At 40.7% G+C, this 15,963-nt stretch overlaps 1 protein-coding gene and 1 long non-coding RNA gene across 4 annotated transcripts in view; one reads left to right on the forward strand and one right to left on the reverse strand.

Annotated features, from left to right (window-relative positions):
• The first annotated feature begins 302 nt into the window (after positions 1 to 302).
• The window catches only part of LOC117741134 (cytoplasmic dynein 2 heavy chain 1), a 90,134-nt gene continuing 74,473 nt past the window's right edge, over positions 303 to 15,963 (forward strand). The window contains 28 exon segments of the mRNA XM_034547927.1: positions 303 to 413; positions 1,080 to 1,282; positions 1,594 to 1,767; positions 1,988 to 2,126; positions 2,375 to 2,493; positions 2,619 to 2,763; positions 3,797 to 3,942; positions 4,130 to 4,216; positions 4,992 to 5,126; positions 5,395 to 5,508; positions 5,613 to 5,724; positions 6,455 to 6,579; positions 6,854 to 7,029; positions 7,321 to 7,516; positions 7,640 to 7,735; positions 7,981 to 8,142; positions 8,315 to 8,413; positions 8,592 to 8,731; positions 9,014 to 9,242; positions 9,681 to 9,808; positions 10,196 to 10,311; positions 10,587 to 10,714; positions 10,800 to 10,949; positions 11,152 to 11,357; positions 11,939 to 12,094; positions 12,207 to 12,321; positions 13,660 to 13,830; positions 14,410 to 14,568. Of these exon segments, the coding sequence (XP_034403818.1) occupies positions 1,100 to 1,282; positions 1,594 to 1,767; positions 1,988 to 2,126; positions 2,375 to 2,493; positions 2,619 to 2,763; positions 3,797 to 3,942; positions 4,130 to 4,216; positions 4,992 to 5,126; positions 5,395 to 5,508; positions 5,613 to 5,724; positions 6,455 to 6,579; positions 6,854 to 7,029; positions 7,321 to 7,516; positions 7,640 to 7,735; positions 7,981 to 8,142; positions 8,315 to 8,413; positions 8,592 to 8,731; positions 9,014 to 9,242; positions 9,681 to 9,808; positions 10,196 to 10,311; positions 10,587 to 10,714; positions 10,800 to 10,949; positions 11,152 to 11,357; positions 11,939 to 12,094; positions 12,207 to 12,321; positions 13,660 to 13,830; positions 14,410 to 14,568 (3,906 nt within the window). The 5' untranslated portion in view covers positions 303 to 413; positions 1,080 to 1,099.
• Positions 2,043 to 5,705, reverse strand: LOC117741135. Of its 3 annotated transcripts, none has more exons than XR_004610688.1 (4): positions 5,585 to 5,705; positions 2,562 to 2,663; positions 2,341 to 2,425; positions 2,043 to 2,144 (listed from the first exon to the last, which is right to left on the reverse strand). It is a non-coding gene; the product is annotated as an uncharacterized LOC117741135 (long non-coding RNA). The 3 variants fall into 3 exon arrangements; XR_004610689.1 differs by having other exon boundaries at positions 2,048 to 2,144; positions 2,366 to 2,425; XR_004610687.1 differs by lacking the exon at positions 2,043 to 2,144 and having other exon boundaries at positions 2,151 to 2,425.

Below are 15,963 nucleotides of genomic sequence, written 5' to 3' on the forward strand. Positions count from 1 at the left end.
TAATGTTATTCTCTCTTTCTCAGTGTAGGTAATGCTGATTGCATGATTTATTACTTAATTAATTGTTGTTTTGTCTTTGTTAAAACCACAAATGGCATACATGGTCAAATTACACTGCTAGTAATACCAACTGAACTCGAGCTTCTGAAATAGATGTGAGGACAACAAGTTTTCGAAATGTAACCACAGCTGAAACTGCCTGTCTGTGCTGCTATTCTCAGAAAATAACGTAAGTACAATGCGTAGGCTTCTAAAGCCACTGATAGGTTCCGCTGTGTCATGTGGTACAAGTCATCGTAGTTGCTGCCTGGTAACCACGCAAGCATAATCACACGGGCGCTAGTAACAGATCGCTTTACGCCATGAGTTGAGTTACCAAAAGCTCAGAGAGTAGAACATTTGGTGGAAAAACGGTATGCTAGCACGGTTTCTATTCGTTAGCTAGCGTGTTGAAGTCAACTAACGTGAGCTAACAGCTATAGCTAACTTACAATCAGAGAGGTGGCGAGCTAACGTTAGCAAGCTAGCTGGTGTCATCTGTTAATGCTGAGTTATAGTTAGCTAATGCTGCAACACAACTTTATAAACACTATTTGTAGTCCTTCCCGTGTGACGTTAAAAGAGGCAGCTAAAACCAAGAAGAGTGTGTGGACGCATGCTGGTTTTATAAGTTAACGTCAACGTGTTTTCAGCTCCAGCACATGTAACGTATCGGGTTAGTATACTCAACGTTAGCGCTGCTCTTACGCGTCACTTCAAAGACGCTAGCTTAAATGTGAACGCACCCACAAACTAGGTTGGTTTTCTGCAAAGACCGGACAACTTGCGATGGGCATGTGGTTTGACGGAGTCTTAATCCTATTTCTATATAAAGTGAACGTTAGTTGGGTTAAAACGTAACGTAAGGTTCAACGTAAACTGAAAGGCAAAGCCTGATTTGGCCCCAGTTTGTCTCGACATAGCCTGAAGACATCAAACACAGATGTGTTAGAGTATTTGTTTTACACCATAATGGTCACATCCCTCCCAAAGTCTGGTCCTTTACTGTGTTATTGTTTGTACACGTTTTTCTGCATCAGTACATCCCTGCAGCTGAAAGATGCCCCACGGTTCAGATGACGCTCGCAAAAAGTTCATCCTGACCACAACTGGAAACTTCTTTGGGACAAAGCCTTCTCCATCTCTGCTTGACAGCCCAGAGCTCAATAACTTCTTGGACGACGGAAATGAATTTGTCCTGTCCGTCAGCAGACATGACAGTGTGCTTCACTTGTCGAATAAGGTCACACGAATGTTAAAAGCATTACAATGTTAGAATTTACTCCTGTGGATTAAACTATTCACGTGGAATTATTTGCCTCAGGCCCTTAAGGCGATCATTACCTGATGTAATGTTAATTGGATAAATAGATGACACTTTCCAACCATAACCATAATTTACAACAAATAAGCCATTTAATCAAAAAAAACCTTTTTTCCACTCTATGTATTAAACTAATAGCCTGTTAGTATGTACATGTGCAGGTCATGTAACATGTCTCAACAATTGACTTGATAACAATCCTTTTTAAACATTTCATCTTCCTTTGTCAGATTGATGCCTCGGGGGACAGCAACGAGAAGGTGCTGGTGTTCTTCAAGCTGCACCCCACGGTGATTACAGAAGACAACCTTCACCAGAGCCTCCTTGTGTCGTCGATGCTGGAGTCTCCCATCAACACCCTCTACCAAGCTTTAAGACAAGTCTATGCACCTTTACTGCTGAAGGTGAGCCGGCCTCTGTGCATTTAATAATTCCACATATGCTTTTTGAAAGTTGTAGGCTCCGGTAGTAACATTAACCAGAGATAATTGCAAACACATTATTGTAAACACATTAATTGCTAAATACGCAAATACTGTGAACAAATTAATAAGGCTGGAGCAGAAAACAAGACTATTTAGTCTAAAACTTGAACAAGTGTCTCTCTATTTCACCTCTCTTGAGGATGAGCGCTGGTGTTCAGCATTTGACCCGAAGCTGGCAGGCCTGCTGAGTGATCTGGAGCTTGGCCTGGGCTCAGTGGTCCGCCAGTCTGGAGCACAGCCCTCTGCCAAGAGGAGCCGCACGGAGGAAGATGTTCTCGGTAGGCATGAATATATTTCTGCAGAAAGAAATATACCGGTCTGGGTTGTAGTGCATAGTGATCATTCTTTTTTTTTCTTTTTACAAATATTTAGATTTTGGTGGGACTTAACATTATACATGTGATTTGGTAAAATAGGCCTGCACGGTGGTGTAGTGGCTGCATTTGTTAATTTCTTAATGAAGGCTGCTCTCGAAAAAAGAATAAAAACAACCTCTTCACTGAATCTGATAACCCACTCTATGCAGGCATCCTGACGCCCAGTGATGAGTTCCAGTACTGGGATGATCTCTCTGAGTCTGCAGAGAAGAACAGTATGAGGGAAAGGGCTACATATTTCACTGGGCAATTTAAATTCATACAAAAGGTATGCAAGCAAAAAAAATAACATTTATATTATCTGACATACTATTTTGAACGCTGTTTAATACTTACTTTAATAGCTGATAATTGCAGTGAACTAATGGGGAACTAACTATGTGTTTCCACCAGGAGTATGGGGGTCTTGATGGCTTGTCTATGCCGGATGTTGTGGATCTGGTGGAACAGAGCAGAGACACTCTGGATGATATGTGGAGGCAGACTGAATTTGAGCCTTATCCAGAAATACGCATGGCCCGACTTATGGACGTTATTGGTGGGTCTCTCTCACACACACACAAGCCAAAACCAGGAAATGAAAACAAATATTTGCTGATGTTGTTTTTGAGTTCCCTTGTGCGTCAAGACTGTTACAAAGATCGGTTAGCTGCTGTGGTTGTTAATGAAATGCACATCTTTTGAGAACTGGAATTGACTTTCTTACGCACTCAGTATACAGTACCAACGTTATATACAGAACAGAGCTTTTCAATGACAAAATTATGTTTTACCCTAAACATTGTCCCATAACACATTTGTCATATTCACAATTCTATCTTATAAATTGCGCCATGTGTACGAGATTCAGGGACATTTCCAAGATATAGTGTGTATATTTTTGGATCACTTTGGGAAGTCTGCGTTATCTTGGGGAGATTAAAACAGCTCCCCATTATCTGGATATATATAACATAAAGCCAAAGCCCTCCCAAGTCCATTGAAAAATAGACATGTTGAACAGTTGTATTCATTTTGAGAGACTGAGTGTCTAGAGAACGTTTTCCCTGAGCGGAAGCATCCTATTTCCGTTGTTCCCAATGAGGAGAGAGCAGATGCGGCCGCCTAGAGAGAAAGCGCTGCACCCATTGGCTTTTTTTTCAGAGCACTCGGAGCCTCCGACTGTTTTGTGCGGCAACTCTGAGGGCTTTTAGTTGAACATCTCTGATGACTTCAGAGAGGCGCTGGTGTCGTCACTTTAGATGAAGTGATCACAAGCGCCCTGCAAGCGCTTTCTGCTAGAAGAAAACTGCTTGATGGACACTCAGCGGTCTCAAAGAAGGACCAGAAGATGGCATGTCAATAATTAAATGTTGAAATGCTTGAGATCATTCATTAATAATGTTGACTCGATGCCTTGACACCCTACATAAGAAACATTGCGTTGCCTTCAACTAAAATATGACAAGTGGTTTGGTAAACCAGGAGTGTGGACATGTGCACTTTCCCCGTGTTTGTATTTTGTTGTGTGTGGCCTTCTGTATTTGGCAACTTTGTCTTATTTTGTGTTTGTTTGTTTGTTTGTTTACAAGGTGGAGCCCTGGGAAGATATGTGCAGAGGAAGCTCAGCGGTCTTAACATTTTTGCGGTGCCATTTATTTCTGTGAGGGAGAACATGAGAATGGGCGTTTCCATCTGTGAACAGTGGGTTGTTGCCTGTGAGCATCTGACTGGACAGGTATGGAAGAGGAAAATATAGGAAATATAGGAAAAAAAGTATGCACAAAAAGCCTCCAAAAATGTATTTAAACCAAAACAATTACTGAAAATGTATCTTCATATTTAAAAAAAAAAAAGCAAGAAGGAGATCATCAGTTTGATTGTGGTGACTGCTGAAAACACATTTTATTGCCTTTTTTTCTCAGGTGTGGAAGAGACATGCTCCACACCCCTGGAAGGGAAACAAGCACTGCCCGCAAACACTTCATTGCCTTGCAAAGAGATTGGATGAGGTAACATATGTTTTTTATCCAACGTCACAGAGACACTTTCTGTAGAATAGACAATATTTAACAGTGTATATTTCTCCTTTTCACATGGCATTGTGGTATACTTGTTGCATCACATAAAATATATTGACAAGTATCCTCATTGTTTCTGCTTGTTTGTAAAACAGCAGACACAGTTAAATGGAATTTCCACTTGATGTTTATTTTTAAACCAGAAAAAGGAAGAGGAAATTAACTATAAATGTATTGACAAAGAAACTAGTTAGGCACCTTATTTCTCGAGAAAGCAACGCACTCTCAATGACATTCATTCTATCTTCATATGTACAGATTTGTATCCTAACTTTGGTCTTTACCCTTTGTGGGCTCAAATAATTCTTTGGAAAATCTTTGGGAAATTCTTAACATCAGGGCGACTCTGGCTCAGTTGGTAGAGCAGAGGTCAAATTTCATGTATGTTCCTGTGTATATATAACTATATATATATATTGCAATAAAGTTAAAGTGTTTGCAGACCAGGATCATTCTTGTATTGTATTGTAACAGTGGTATAGATCTATGATGCTGTTAAAACCGGGCCTGACCTGGCAAAGTGTTTATAAGTTTAGAAAGGCTGAACTTATATACACAGCAACTTAAAATTAGAGCCACAGTCGGATAGACAGTTACAAATTGTAAGCTATGTTGTTGAATCCTTCAAGGTTTATAACCAAACACATAAATTAAACAGTTAAAATAGAGAACAAGTGAAAACACTCTCCCCGTCTGTGTCTACCAGGTGGTGACTCTACGGATGGTTCACGAGAAACTGCTGCGTCTGCTACCAGGAGGAAAGCAGCAGGCTCTGACTTCAGATCGTGTGTTTGAACCTTTCTCTGGACTTAACCCTTTGCATTACAACCCTTACACTGAGGTTAGTTGGAGGCATATGTAACATTTTTTGTGAGACTTCTGAATGAGCTTCAACAGATTACATGTATTCTCCAACCATGATCACATTTTCCACCGACAGCCAACTTGAGCCTAACTTTGTTACTGTGTATAAGTGCCTGTCTTGCAACTGCAAACAGAAAGGAAATGATGGCTATTTCGTCATTTTAAGTTGAATCTTCTACACAATCTATTAAATAGATCCTTCTTTAACTTGTAGTGTGACTCTTGGTTGTGTGTGTTTTTTGTAGCCTCTCTGGAGAGCAGCAGTGGCTCAGTTTGAGCGCCTAATGGCTCCGTCAGAGCAGGAGGTAGCTGGCAGACTAAAGAGCTACATTGCTGATGTACAGGACAACCCACAACAGGTAGTGAAACCTCCTACGTCAGTGTAGTTTGTTAATATTATGTGTGTGTGGGTGTGTGTTGAGGGGAGGAACTTACCGTATGTGCTTGTGTGTTTGTCGTCTAGCTGTTGCAGGTGTTTCAAAAGCACAAGGAGTTGATCAGACGTCCCACCATCGGCAAAGAGCTGCAGTCGGAGAGAGAGACCCTGCTGGCCAGACTACTGGACTACAACAAGGGTACAAAGTACTTCCTCAAAGCACGTATCTGTTTCTCTGCCAGAGATTGTGTCACAGTGGGTTATTGTGTCTACACATGGTGGTAAAATGTAGAAAATGTAAAAGGAAAAAAACTAAACATTTCACACTCTGTGATAATGTCACTGCTAAAAGAACTCACTATTGAAGAGTGACACATTCATGTTATGTTATAGTAATAGGTTTACAAAATCACAGATGTGAAGCAAAGACCCTGCATGAGGTAAAAGAGACAGATGCATGCTGGTCTTCTCAAAATAAACAGGAAGTCTCTGACAGACAGCTCATGCAGGCAGTTAAGCCACTTTAAAAGCCTCACTGCAGCAGTTTGAGTCAAAAATCACATTCCTTTTCAGTCATAACTGAGAGAAATCAGCACACACAGACATAAAACAGCCATTTTTTAAGATACATTTTTAGACACAGTTGTTTCAAGTTTGTCTAAAGGGGGCCCAGTGTCAGTCTTTGAAAACCCTTGGTCCAAACCATAGAAGCACATTTTAAGATACACTCTCCAAGGTTGTTTTATATATGTTTGACCTTAAATGAAGCAGTAAGATGTCCTCCTGGTGGTTACAGTACATTCCCTGTCAGCCTGCCCCGAAAACAGCAATATCAATGTTAAATGATGTGTATGATGTAGGGAAAGTTATTTGTGAAACATTGTTGTTCCTCATCTTTGGCCCCTCTCCACTTCTTTTCATTTTCTTAGGCCTGAAGACTGACTTTGAGAGTCGATGCCATGGAGGCCCAGGAGACAAGTCTGGCCCACTCATTGGCAGGAACCTCCCTGAGGTGGTCAACAGAATTGTCTGGGTTCAACAGCTCATACACAAGGTAACTGAGTGTGTATGTCTTTGCATGTGCACATGCTCATATTAGCTGTATGGGACTGACCACCAAATAGTAGGGACTTTCTGGTCTATCATTGATTTCCATGTGTTAGAGAATGAGCTTTCGTCAGATAATTAGACAGATGTATGTGTAATCACGTAACAATGACTGCTTTTTACTGATCTTACAAATCCGAATAATTCATATGACAATGAAGAGAATAGTGTGTACTGATTCCCTTCTCTTTTATATTCCTGTGCTTGCTTTCTGACATTAGATTGAGGACTCTGTTCGCATAGCTGAAGCACTGCTTCCAGAACTGTCTGGCTTCAAGGGGTTCCTGCATTTCTGTGATGACCTGCTAGAAGTTCTGAGGGCATATGAGCAGGAACAGTTTGAGGACTGGTCAAGAGATATACTATCTGGACTGGCTGACCCAAAGTCAGGGATCAGGTTTGAAACATTGCACACTGTAACATTAACGATATTGACCTCCATAGGGAAAGTTCATCTTAATTGGCACGAAAAGCATCCGGGTCAGTTTATATGTCAGGGTTTCTTAGACAGCAAGACATATACATTTCCTCAACAAAATCCTTTTCATGTTTGACCATAGTGTATATAGTGCTGCTTTCTTTTTTACATGTACATTATCGCCTCATTTAGCACATTGATCACGGGCACTTCTGTTGGAATGGGTGCTGGTTGGAGTGGATCTAATTATAATTCTCTCCCACTGTATAGTCTCCAGGCTAGTAACCGTGTGATGGACCTGGACCATGTGGACGGCAGGCTAAAGATCCAGTATTCAGACCGGCTGGTCAGCTTGCTCAGGGAGGTCAGGCAGCTCTCTGCCCTGGGCTTTCCCATCCCAGCCAAGATACAACAGGCTTCTAATACTGCAGACAAATTCTACAGACAAGCCATTGTCCTAAAACAGGTGAAGGTGGAGGCCAAGACACACACAAACTAATTTTAATTTCCTCATTGATGTATTTGTCTCATAATTTTTGTTTTAGCTTGTCTCAAGCTCATGTTGTGACACAGTGTTACTGCGTCGTAGGTGGCCCATTTCTACAACACCATTGACCAGCAGATGATTCCCTCTCAGAGACCTATGATGCTCAGTCTCGCCCTGGCCTTCGAACAGGTCATCAAGGTACTGCACACAGCTGGAAATTAACGTTTCACTTTGGATATTTAATATTGTAACAATTACTTTGATTTTTTAAAAACGTCTAATGTTATAAAAAAGTGGAAGCTGATGACTTGCGATTGCCTAATGCTCATTTTATGCATAAAAAAAGTACAATTTCTTTAACATAACAACATAGTAGCAACAATAAAATCTACCTGATGTTCATATTTTGGACTGGAGATGATCTTTATGCTTTTCTTTTTAAGAACCCTCGTTCCCAGTCGCAGGAAACAGGTGGTAAACTGCAGATTACCTGGGACAACCCCAAAGAGTTGGAAGTCTACATTGCCAAGCTGCAGTCAGCTGCTGAGAAACTCTCTACCGAGAACAGGAAGTTACGCAAATGGCACACCGACTTCATTGACAAGGTTGTAACATGCTGTTATTTTTAGGCTTCAGTTGTTTTACTAGATGATTGAATATATAGGAAGTTAACTCACATTATGTGTTGCAAGCACATTCTTTTGGAATCATAATCTTAGATTTGTCACTAAAGTCTTGCTGTGTCTTTGTATGCACACCTCTGGGTCTATTTCTCAGGTGGTGACACTGATGAATGTGGACCTACTGAGACATCAGCAGCGGTGGAAGGATGGCCTTCAGGACCTCCGTACGGGCTTTGCCACTCTGGAGGCTCAGGTATTTATTATAGTTAGAAGTCTATTTGCCGCTGGTCGTCATAGTTTTACTGAATAAATATCGAAACAACATTATTTTACTGCTCATTACTAAGTTTTTCTTTTCTGGACACACACAACCTGTAGAACAAATGTTCCTCCTCTATCCTTGGAAAGCTAATGTATGTGCATGTGTTTAGGGCTTCAGGTGTGATGACATGCGGGCATGGCGTCAGCACTGGAATCACCAGCTGTACAAGGCTCTTGAACACCAGTACCAGTCGGGACTAGAAGCTCTGAACAAGAACCTGCCTGAAATACACATAGACCTCACTTTCAAGTCAGTATTTTCTTATTCCATCTCTCTTTTTATCTCTGCCATGTAACTCATTTTGTGTGGGTTGTCACCTTTTTATCTCCCATATTTGGGGTTTTCCCCTCATCTTGAACCATTAGCATTGACTTCAGATTTTCTGTCCCAACCTCTTAATTCTCACACTTTATTTCACCATTTCTCTTCTTGCCTGTCTATTTGACTCTTTCTTTTCTCTCCAACAACACTATTGAGGAGTGCGGATTAAATATATATATTTTTAACCTTTATTTCTTTTTTTGTGACAAGGCAAGGCCGTTTGCAGTTCCGTCCTCCATTTGAGGAAGTGCGAGCACGTTATTTCAGGGAGATGAAGCGGTTCATCTCTATCCCAAACCAGTTCAAAGGAGTCAGTGCCCAGGGGGAGGAGCTTATCTTCAGCATCATGATTGATAGAAATGCTTCTGGGTTCCTCACCATATTCAGCAAGGCCGAGGACCTCTTTAGCCGTCTGCAGGCTATACAACACAAGTTTAAGGTGCCTGAACAAGAGATTATTTTGATATCCATAGTGATTTAACTGATTATTGTGAATCAACTGTCCTGTAAAAAGAAACAATTGTATAATCTTTAGTGTACCTTTTTCAGCTGTTGCTCATTGAAGCTTTGAAATGAGCCATCGCTGAATCCTACTTGGATTACTCATGCTTCTCTATTTATATACTGAAGCGCTGTTATTTTTATTGTCAGCATTTTCTCCCTTTACATTATCTGTTGTCACAGTTAGCACAGCATATTTTGTTTCCCTTCGGTGTGAAGCCATGCATATCTAAATAGTAGGGAAACGCCCTCTGCCAACACCAGACATCTCTTTTTATCTCTCCTTTTAATTAGTTCAGATTCCTGTTTTTGCACTGCACCCAATCAGTGCAATTATCTCTCTCTGTGTGTGTGTATGTGTGTGTGTGTGTTGTAGGAGTGGGTGGTGCTGGGTCAGGTTGATTTAGAGAATTTAGTGGAGAAGCATCTGAACTCTGTGCAAGACTGGGAGAGAAACTTCAAGGCCCTGAAGGCCAGAGGGAAGGAGTCAGAACGTCTACCCAGGTATATATCACACGTGATTTACAAGTACATTTATTTTATAAGTTATTTCTTCTCAAAAGAAAAACAAACACAAAATAGAACATGTTTTAATATTTAATCTTTTGATATCTAAAAGGCAGATTACTTGTTAAGAGTGGAAGATTAATAAACCATTTTTATTAGCACAAGTCTGCTGAAACTGGTCAACAGTTCAACAGGGGAATTTTATTTTTCTGATCTCAGAGTTCTTATTTAGTCCTTTGTAGCTGTAGCTGGCACTTTATTTGCCATACTAGGATTATGTTTACTTCTTTGGTTCACTTCATGTTAATTGACTTCACAAATACAGACATTTACACCATAACAATAGAGTCACAGGCACTGATCAGTTTCTTCCTCTTCTGTCAGCCAGGAGAAGGTAGACTGTATTACAGTCAACTGTGAGCCAGTGAAAGCTGTCATCGATGACATGATCCAAAGGCTGTTTGACATTCTACTCTCATCACTCAGGAAGTCCATATATGGTAAAAACAGACAACTCAATTGTCTTTTCACTTTTTCCCCACTTTGTTTTCACTCATTTACAGCATTAAAATTGCATTGCAACATTATTATATTTAGTTTAATTTACACCAGTCAGAAACCAAATCTTTCCCTTTTTCAATTGTCTTTATCTGGGCTTTTTGTTTCAATTTTGTTTTTCATTCTTTTGGTCCAATGCCATCTCTTTTGGGCTTACTTTCTCTTTCCTTTTCTATTTCCTTTCCTTTGTGCATGCCATCTTTCTTCTTGCTGTCAGGGCACACCCAGGCCATAGACAGCTTTGTTTCAGAGTCAATGGAGGCCTTGTCCACTCGACCAGAGAGCATGGAGGAGATTGGTGCGGCCAGTGGCACATATAGACAGATATTAACCCACAAACCAGAAGTAAGACCAACACACTTCTAAACACTGACTAGGAACATGACATGGAACTAAACTAACTAATAATATACCGTATGTGTGTGTACAGATCCTACCTCAGTTCCAGTGTGCTGAGGAGAAGAACCGCTTGCTGAGAGCAGTGGCTGGGGGTGGCCTGGACTCGCTGTCCTCACTCAGGGCCAAGTGGGACAAACTGGAACTTGTCATGGAGAGCCACCAGCTTATGATCAAAGATCAGGTGACTCACAAACACACACGTTGGATCACGGTTAAGACATTTCTTATCACAAATGTTCCTGTAACGGTAGCTTTTTGAGACGTATCTTCTTTTCTCCTTCTATCTTTCCTCTCCTTTGTCTATTTACCCCAATCACCCGTCCTTTCTGTCTCTGGCTGTGCTCTTGTGCTACTTGCTTTCTCTTGCCTTGTTCCTCCATTAGGTGGATTTGATGCGAAGTAATGCTGCTGGTCGTATCGATGCCTACAGAGGGGATCTGGAGAGGTTTAAGGCCCGCTGGGACCAGCTGAAGCCTAAAGATGAGATGCTGGAGACCAGTGATCATGCTGCCCTTCTTGCATGCCTCCAGACCATCAGGGACAAGCAGCAAGAGTTCCAGGAGCTAGAGCTTGTGCGCAGTAAACTGCTGTAAGTTTTTTAATTTTGATATGCTGTATTCAGGATATCTGATAAGGATGCATATGGCCTTCATCTTGCTGTAGCTTGTAATAATAATATTAATAATCGTCATTTATTTATATTGGTGTGATTGTTAGAAACTTTACTAAATCTGATGTGATAAGATTATAGCCCTAAATTTGGCAAATAATTCAGATATGCGATAAAAGTTATAGATTAAAGAGGAAAACAGTGTCTTATTTAGTTTTTTAATGTCCTTGGAATTACTGCTCTCTGTTATTTATAGATGTATTTTTCTATTTGAAGCTTATTACTGATGTAGACCAAATCTAAAATGACAAGAAATACTATATTATTCATGGCCACCTCCCACTTACATTACAGCCAGGGGCACCTAAAGCCCCAGACCAGAACTTCTCCTACTTGCGACTTTTCATATTCTTCCTACAAGACATAAAATCTCGACACAATCGAAGAAATAAAAAGTGTGTGTCTTACACATCATACCTTAATGATACCTCTCCTGAATTGCACTTGACAGCACTGTTGGATGAAGTGCCAATCAGACTTGACTTCTCTCCTCTCCTCAGGGAAGACTGTGCCTATTTTGACCTGGGTTCTCCAGATTTCTCTCTGGCAGAAAAGACAAAAAGAGACATGGAGGACTACAGCCAGATGTGGGGTCTGTATGAGGAGTGGCAACAAGGCTTTACAGAAAAGGCCCAGGAGGACTGGATCACATTCAGGTAGGGCCCCTGGGGGGTTAAGTTGAAAACTGCTGTCGATGGACCTCAATCTTCTTCCTCACTATTCTGTTTTCAATTGTTTGTTAATATGTATGATTCTGTTGTTTTACAGGAGTAAGACATATGCGTTTGAGGAATTTCTGTTTGCGTGGCAGGACAGACTTAGGAAGCTGGAGCAGCCGACTGCCATGTCTGTTAAGCTGCAAGGCGAAGTGGACAAATACAAGGTACACAGGAGTACAGTCGGGGGAATAACATATCAACTTCTTCTTTTCAGTAGAGTATATGTATTTTTAAGGAACATGACTCAAAATCTCAAGCAGGGCTGAAAGGCCACAATGTTTATTATTACATTACATTACATTACATTACATGTCATTTAGCTGACGCTTTTATCCAAAGCGACTTACAATAAGTGCATTAAACCGTGAGTCCAAACTCAGAACAACAAGAATCAAGCAAGTACAATTTCTTCAATAAAGTTAAACTACAAAGTACTATCCGTAAGTGCCATTTAAGTGCTACTAAAGTGCTATCGGTAAGGGACATTTAAGTGCTACTACGGCATTTAAGTGCTACCTATTCAAGGTATAGTCCGAAAAAGATGTGTTTTTTAGTTTGCGCCGGAAGATGTAGAGACTTTCTGCTGTCCTGATGTCAATGGGAAGCTCGTTCCACCAATGAGGAGCCAGCACAGCAAACAGTCGTGATTTAGCTCGAAGTGAAGGAGCTACAAGCAGATTGGCAGAAGCCGAGCGAAGTGAACGGGCTGGGGTGTACGGTTTGACCATGTCCTGGATGTAGACCGGACCCGATCTGTTCGCAGCACGATACGCAAGTACCAATGTTTTGAAGCGGATGCGGGCGGCCACCGGTAACCAGTGAAGGTCGCGGAGGAGCGGAGTAGTGTGGGTAAATTTCGGTCGGTTGAAGACCAGTCGAGCAGCTGCATTCTGGATGAGCTGTAGAGGTCGAATGACATTAGCAGGTAGACCTGCCAGGAGGGAGTTGCAATAGTCCAGCCGTGAGATGACCAGAGCCTGGACCAGAACCTGTGCCGCCTTCTGAGTGAGAAGGGGTCGTATTCTCCTGATGTTGTACAGCATGTACCTACAGGAGCGTTTATCACACTCAACAATGTGTTTTGGATAATTTACTGACAATTCAGGGTTTTAAAATATTAGTCAGTGGAGCATAATATGAGAGCAATCACCAAATTCAACAGGGTTCTACTTTTGGGCGACATACTTTGTTGAGAAAAGGACACGACAATCAGCTTGATGAAATACACGTTGTGCAAGTAAAAGCTTTTGCGTGTGTGGGACTAGAAGAAAAGTTACATGATCACCAAAATCAAAAGGGTTTATTCTCTGGGGACCATAATATGTAGAGCAAATGACATGGTGCGGAATACATTTTGTAACTATACTTAACCAAAAGAGAGCATCCGTGTTGGAAAAACTGGAGATGAATGTTGGGGGTTAAACTGTTATCTTTGACACAGGAATTGATATGAATGTAGATCTCACATACTTTCATTTCACAATTTTCATCTGCATGTCTAGAACATGGTCCCAGTGCTGAAATATGTGCGTGGGGAGCACCTGTCCCAGGACCATTGGTTGGACATGTTTCGTTTGCTTGGCCTTCCTAAAGGGACAACTTTAGAGAGACTCACCTTTAATGACCTCCTCGGTGTGGCAAATACCATCGTGGAAAAGGCCTTGGAGCTTAAGGTATGTGCAATTACATACAGGGTTTGGTTTTTTTAAGTATGATTTATCAAAAAGTATTAATCTTTATGGTTACCAACATTACCACAATTTGTGACCAAGGCCACTAGGAGGCAGCAGCCAGTAAGAAATTGCACTTGTATTAGTAGTAGAGGAAAAGCTCATGACTATATACTGTAGGTTACAGACATATTTACACACAGTACCTAACAGCTTGCCATGTAGATGAAATATAACCATGTATTGGGTTTTTTAGGAAATCCTAATAGACAGCCAACCCTTTCCTTCTCATTTCAATCTTAGGTATTTCTTTTGATATACTTTACAACGCAAACACTCTAGTGTTTGTCATTAATGAATGATTTAACTGACAATTGCATTGTTCTTATTTCTTATCAGAAGGATTCATTGATTATATTCAGTAACAATATGTATAATTAGTCACTTTTGATCAGGATAATTGTACGATGAAGTTCATATCGGCACATACAAGGTGTTTCTCTCATCGTGGATTTACAGTGCATGAATATTAAATTCCTGGCATGCCACATCTTCATTTTCATATAATTTGCGCCGGTTTAGGACCTGAACAGTCGTGCTCAGGCAGAGGTGACAATCAGAGAAGCCCTGAGGGAGCTGGATCTGTGGGGAGCTGCAGCTACCTTCAACCTCACGGAGTACACAGACAGCAGCCGACGCACTCTCACCCTGATCAAGGACTGGAAGGATATAGTCAACCAGGTAGACACACAAACGCACTGAAACAACCAGATATATCAGCACAAAACACACACTTACTGCATGATGTCACACTGAGTTAGGGTACGTCTTAGGCACTGAAGCTTAATAAGAAAGGTTAATTTCAGCTTATTGTAACTGGTTATAGTTTTATTAGCCACACGTTGACCATAATCCACTTGCACAGAGCAGATGGCATCTACCCAAATGCGAATCTTGTTACCCTTTTTTTATAGATTAAAAACTCCACTAACTGCACTGCCACCAAGGGATTCCTAAGCACCTGCCTACTGTTTTGAGTAACTTCCAATTTGTTTTTGTTGCTTTTTACACCATCACACCTTTCTAATATCCTTGTCATCTGCAGTAACTGGTGACATGATTGCCTTTCTGCACAAAGCCCTCTGCAATAAGAAATCTTCCTGTCCCTATTTAGCCAGATACTGATTAGTTTTACTGTAGTTACTTCATCTTTTCTATCTCAAGATTATATTGTTTCAAATGAACTGGATTCTATCTTGATTATTAAATCCGTGCGGCCCCTAGATATACATTTGACGTCTATGGTATATTGGCACAGTGTCTGTCACACAGGATTTGACTGCTTCAAATGTTACTTACTTACATGCTCCTTGGTTAACTGAAGACTGAATGCTGCAACGTGTAATGCAGAGAAAGACACATTTAAATGTTAACTTTGATGCACTACAAAATTAACAAAGCAGTTTAACACAGCAGTTACAACGTGAGAGCTCAATATTTTCATAAATATATCGGGCCAAACACAAATAGCTCTGATGTGCTTTTCAGAACTGGTGCTGTGAATTTCACCACACCACTTTATATTTAATTAAATCTGCAGTTTTTGAACCCATTTCGAAGAAATTCTCTCTCGATCCTGTTTGTAGCACACACTGTGTACTTTTTAATAAATATTAGTCACAATTCAGAGCTTAACATGATATAGAGAAGACCTTTTACAATGTTATAAATGATTAACTGTGGCGGTTGATGTTGGCCAGTCTTCTGTTTTAGTTATTTCGGATGAGGGAACATGTCCTGCTGATTAAACTGGTTACGTTTGAGTTTTAGAATTGATTTTAAGATGCTAATAAACTTCCTTACTAAACGTGTGTGAGTGTGTGGTTATCCCGTGGACCATAAGGTGGTCTGATGTAAGAAAGTTAATACAGAAACAGATAGTAGCCTGTTTACTGAATGATGTAATGTCATGTTCTTTTGTATTTATATATACATATGAAGTTGTCCCTTTTCTTCCTCTGATAAAGGTGTGAGTGCTGTTTAATGAGATAGTATACACATGTGAAGTCTGCATGCAGAGCAATGCTTTTGAAAACCTTTAATTATTATGAAAGGCTCCTTCAGCTGAATTTCCCT

This window comes from Cyclopterus lumpus, chromosome 13 (assembly GCF_009769545.1).
Source record: "Cyclopterus lumpus isolate fCycLum1 chromosome 13, fCycLum1.pri, whole genome shotgun sequence".
NCBI lineage: Eukaryota > Metazoa > Chordata > Actinopteri > Perciformes > Cyclopteridae > Cyclopterus > Cyclopterus lumpus.